The sequence below is a fragment of the Ursus maritimus genome, unplaced genomic scaffold (assembly GCF_017311325.1).
Source record: "Ursus maritimus isolate PB19 unplaced genomic scaffold, ASM1731132v1 scaffold_9, whole genome shotgun sequence".
NCBI lineage: Eukaryota > Metazoa > Chordata > Mammalia > Carnivora > Ursidae > Ursus > Ursus maritimus.
In genome coordinates, this window is record NW_024427107.1 from 79,945,464 (window position 1) to 79,950,837 (window position 5,374).

The 5,374-nt window shown below is 66.8% G+C and overlaps 1 protein-coding gene across 1 annotated transcript in view; it reads right to left on the reverse strand.

The window, feature by feature from the left end:
* Positions 1-1,789: 1,789 nt before the first annotated feature.
* PLEC (plectin) overlaps positions 1,790-5,374 on the reverse strand; it is a 67,376-nt gene continuing 63,791 nt past the window's right edge. Inside the window, exon 33 of the mRNA XM_040625729.1 lies at positions 1,790-5,365. Coding sequence (XP_040481663.1) covers positions 2,927-5,365 — 2,439 coding nt within the window. The 3' untranslated portion in view covers positions 1,790-2,926. The remainder of the gene's footprint in view (positions 5,366-5,374) is intronic.

A 5,374-nucleotide genomic window follows, 5' to 3' on the forward strand; every position in this document is an offset into this window, starting at 1 on the left:
ACGGCCACACACGGCCTTGGGGAGGCTCCCAGTGGTGAGGTGACAGAGAAGCCCCATGCCTGTTCAAGATGGCCCGCACGGTGCGCTGGGCCCACCAGACCACAGCCCGCCTCGGGAGCCATGAGGGAACCGCCTGGCCTGAGCGGCGGGCACGCTGGGTGGGAAGGAGCTGGCGGCCAGTGTGCACAGGGACTCGCGGCCGGGCGGGGTTGGGGAATGGCGTGGCGGGCTCCGAGGGGCCCGAGGGGCCGAGACAGGGGGCCTGAGGGAAGGAGGTGCTGATGGGCACAGGGAGCCTGGGCTTGTGCCGCGTGCCGGTATCCACTGAGCCACCGGTGGACAAGACGGCTTGGAGGGGGCACTGGCCACCAGGGCTCCCACGCAGGCTCACAACCCAAGTGGCCCAGGTGCAGAGACAGGCTGCTTCCCCAGGCCGGCCCAGCCACTCTGGGGTGGTGCATGATGCCGCCCGTCAGCGCCCGCTGCAGAGACCTCTGACCGACACCAGCCCGCGGCCCAGCGGGGGTTCTTCACCTGGGACTCGGGATCCCGGCGCTTCGGTCTCCACCTGCAGGGTGCGCGTATGTGCAACACGGCCTCGGCGCTCACACCCCCTTCCAGCAAGGGTGTGCAGCAGGGCCCAGGACCACCCGGGACACCACCCCCTTCAGACGCGGCGGGGCTGGCTGAAGGTTAGACGCTGCCCAGGACTGCAGCCCAGGATGTGGCTGTTTCCTTGAGTCGGTGGTCCCAGGAGGCGGTCTGCCTGGGTCTGGGAACCAAGGAGTGGAAGAAGTGGCCCACCCACCACGCTCCCAGGGACCCACTGGGGCGTGTGCGCTTCTCGTGCCTGCGACAGTAAGAAATGGCTAGTCCTGACGCCCAGGACGGTCAGCGCCCAGGAACCGCCACCCGGGGCACAGCAACGGTGTCCCACCCACTTGGGTTCACCATGGCTGCCACTTGGCCATGGCAGCTCCTTGCCGCAGGAACCCCGCAGTCAACGGGGGCCACGGGGGTAGGGATGGCCCTGTCATGGCATCTGGTATTTCCACGCCCTGTTGTAACCAAGGAGCAGAGGCCAACAAAGACCCAGTCACCAGGATTCAGACCCTCCATGGATGGGGGTCTCGGTCAGCTGCCCCTGCTCTGGGCAAATCAGGCCCATGGGCGTCGGTCACGGCCTCAGGGCCAGTGGCTCAGTGGGGAGGCCCCACTCACCCCACCCTTGTAGGTTTTCCCAGAAAGAACCTGGGAAGCTGGGATCCGGCAGGTGTGAGTGGCACCGCGTGGACGTGGAGGGACAGGGTGGACGGACTGCAGCAGAGGCCAGCTGCTGAGGCTCACGACTGCGTACACCTCTGGAGCATTACCCCTCGCCAACAGGAACCGACTTGGCGGGACGGTCACATTGCTCCCTCAAACGATGGGCCCCGGGGGGCACAGCCCGTGTTAGCTGATACGAGAGCATGGAGCCCCCGCCTCAGATGTAAGGGCCAGCTGTGAACGGAACCTTAGGGGCCAGGCAGAGTCGCCGGCCAGACCAGCGGCAGGGGCTGAGGGACGTCCAGGAGCAGGCCTCAGCGGGGCTGGCCTCCACCTGGCCGCCGCTCAGTCCGGCCTTCTCTTCCCTGACACACGCGGCCTCAGGCCAGCATCTCCCCCGAGGCCCTGCTTCTCTGCCCCTGCCCAGACACACTGGCCAAGCTCCGAGTCCATGGCGGCGGCCTGCACCACACCCCAACGCACACCTGACCCCAGGACAAAAAAGCAAGGTAGGCTCCACAGGAAGGTTGGAATTGCTTTTATTGGGGTGAGCACAGCAGGCCCACCCATGGTCGGGTTAGTGTTCTGCCTTCCTGGAGGCAGCTGGAAGCCTGGGCCCCACCCACCGCCGCCGGGGTTAGTGGAACATGCAAAGCTTAGTCAGAGGGTAGAGGCCGGGGGCGGGGGCCACCAAGGTGGGACAGGAGGGGCCGGCCCTGGACTGGGCGGCCTGTCCCCGAGGCCAAACAAAGGGGGCAGTCTCCCTCGAAGAGACAGGCAGGAAGCACCCAGGGTGGGGCCCCAGGAGAGCAGGGCCCTGCAGAAGCCCCAGCCGTACCCAGTCTGGCCCGGGGCCGGCGTGCCCGAGAACTGGGCCGTGGGGAGTCTCACCAAAGGGTCTCCCTCCCACCCCAGAGCTGGGTCCTTGGGGCCTGGGGTGGGAGGGAGGACAGTGAAGGCACTTACTAGGGGGGCTGAGGCTGGAAGGCGGAAGCCAGAGGCCTGGGGTCCTGGGAGAGCATCAGGGGCTGGGGGCTGGGGGCAGAGTCTGCAGCTTGGCAGGGGCCGGCTGGCTCTGTAGACTGGACCCTCATCTGCCCGTGGGGAAGGGGCTTCTCAGGGCAGGCTGGAAGAGATGGCTGACCCAAGGACACCCACCCCCCCCAGCCCTCCCCAGCAAGGCCCGCTGAGCACGGAAGTCAGTCCCAAAAACAGGAAAGAAAGCTGGTCCTGAAAGCTCTGCTCGTGACGGGGCCGACCCCCACTGCCCCGAGCAGCTAGGACTGGTGGCTGGGTGTCAGGGAGCCCAGCGGGCAGGGCTGGGGGAACTGGGCCCAGACAAAACTCTCCCTGGAGACACAGGAGGGCTGGGCTGGGGGCCTGGCTCGGGACCCTCCAAGGCACCTGGCTGTGTGAGTGGCAGGTAGACAGGAGCAGGGAGACCTGGGGGACGAGGTGGTCCGTGGGGCTGGACCGGCCCCATCCCCCAAGACACAGGCTGTCTGGACAGCAAACAGATATTAATATATTAGTCTGGTTTTTTTTGGTTAAACTTTAGGCACCGCTTGGGAGGAAGACACCTTTAAACACGAAAGACCCCAACGCCTGGGCGGGGAACCTGGCCGCATGCAGAGCGGGAGGGCGGGGTGTGGGCAGCGAATCAGGCCACTGCGGACTCGGGGCCCCCCAGGGAGGACGCAGGCCCTGAGGCGTAGCGGCGGCCGTAGCCTGACGAAGAGTAGGAGGACGAAGAGAAGGTCATGGAGAAGCCGGAGCCGGTCGCGTCAAAGCTGCCTCGGCGGGAGCCAGCCCGGGAGCCCGTGCGCGAGCCAGAGCGCGAGCCCGCCGTGGAGCCAGAGCCGCTGACGCTGTAGGGGCTGTAGTAGCCCTTGCTGGACTGGGCGGCGGCCTCCAGCAGCCGCAGCCCCGTGCCCTCCTCCACCATGCTGCGGTCCAGCGCGTCCTTGTACGAGATCTTGAGCTTGGTCTTGGGGCAGGTGAGGTACTTGGAGTACGCGCCGACGTCTCGCAGCTTCTGGGCGGTCCGGGCGTCCACCATGCCACGCTGCAGGGCCTCATCCAGGGGCACGCGGCCTGGAGCGTCGGGCTCGATCAGGCCTCCCGTCAGGTACTGCACCTCCAGGAACCGCTGGCCCGCCTCGTAATAGAGCCAGCCCTTCTTCAGGGCCTGGGCGGCCGACATCTTGGTCTTGGTGCGTGGGTCCTCGAAGCCGCAGAAGGCTTTCTGAGCCAGGTTGATGCGGTCCACCATGATCTTGTCCACCAGGCCCTTGTTGACGGCGTCCGTGACAGGGAAGCGCTCGCCGGTGCTGGGGTCGATGATGCCCCCTGTGCAGGCCTGGGCCTCCAGCAGCCGCTGCCCCGTGATGTTGTCCACCAGGTTGCGGTGCATGGCCTCCGTGATGGACACCTTCTCCAGCGTCTCCGTGTCCAAGATGCCGGCCACAGGGCCGGTCTCCTCCGTGGGGTCTGACCAGGAGGCCACCTGGGTCCTGGAGGCGGCAGGGCTGACGGGGTAGGACGAGGAGGACCCCACAGAGGAAGAGCGGGAGCGGAAGCCGCCGGCATTGCCCGAGAGCATGTCTGCGAACTCCGTGATGGAGAGCGTGCCGGCGCGGTACTGGTCCAGCGCCGAGCGGTCGATCAGGTTCCTGGCGATGGCCTCGTCGATGTCGTACTGGCGGCCCGAGCGGCGGTCGATGATCATGGACTTGACCACGCCGTCCGAGGAGGAGATGGTGATCTCCTCCCACTCGCACTCTTGCTCGGACAGCTCCAGGTACGTCTGGTGGTCGATGAGGCCCTTGCGGTAGGCCTCGTACACAGACATCTCCTTGCCGGTCTCGGGGTCCACAATCACCACGCGGCGCTTGCGCACCGAGGACTTGGAGGACGTCTTCCGCTCCCGCTTCTTCTCCTTCAGCGGCAGCAGGCACAGGCCCGTCTGGGGGTCGGTGACGCAGCGCTCCATCAGCTGCAGGTACGTGAGGTTCTCCTCCGTGTTGGGGTCGAAGAAGCCCTTGGTGTCGTCGCTCGGGTCCGTCAGGATCTCGTTCATCTCCTCGTCGAAGAGGCCGCGCTTGTAGGCCACCTCCACGGGCAGCCGATGGCTCTCCTCGGGGTCGATGATGCCGCCCGTGGCGATCTGGGCCTCTAGCAGGCGGATGCCATGGTCCTTCAGGATGAGGCCCTTCTTCATGGCCTGGAACAGGGAGATGAGCTTCCCAGAGTAGGGGTCCTTGTAGCCGGTGACCGCACGCTCGGCCGACAGCAGCTTGTCCTTGAACTCGGGGCCCACGATGCCCATGCGCACGGCCTCCTCCACGGTCAGCTTGAGCCCCTTGATGGGGTCGATGACGTAGCCGGTGGCCGCCTGCGCCTCCAGGAGCTCGAAGGCCGTGCCGGGGCGGATGATGCCCTTCTTCATGGCCTGGTACACCGACAGCCGCTCCTTGGTGGCGTCCACGAAGACGCCGGCGATGCAGCTGGTGCCCTCGAGGAACTTCTGCAGGTGCTTGGTGACCTCCTCCACGGAGGTCAGGCCCTCCTGCAGCTGCAGCGCGGTGGCCTCGTCCATGACCTGCGAACGCACCAGCTCCTCCACCGTGATCTGCTTGCGCAGGCCGCGGAAGGTCAGCTTGCGGGCGTCCGAGAGGGGCAGGAGCAGCTGGCCGCTGGCCTCGTGGCGCCGGCACCTGCGGAGCAGCTGCGTGTAGCTGAGCCGCTCGTCCGTGGACGGGTCCAGATAGCTGCGCACCTCGCTGGGCTCCGACAGCTGCTCGTACGTGTCCTTGTTGAGGTAGCCACGCTGATAGGCCACCTCCAAGGGGAGGTGGAAGCCCAGGCGCGGGTCCACGATGCCGCCCGTGGCCAGCTGGGCGTCCAGCAGCCGCAGGGCCTCCTCCGCAGGGATCAGGTCCTTCTTCATGGCCTGGAAGAGCGAGATCGTCTGCTCTGTGTAGGGATCACGGTAGCCGGTCACAGCCCGCTCCGCCGACAGCAGCCGGTCGTGCAGCTCGGGGCCCACCAGGCCCTTCCGCACGGCTTCGTCCACGGTCAGCCGCTCGCCCTTCACGGGCTCCAGGAG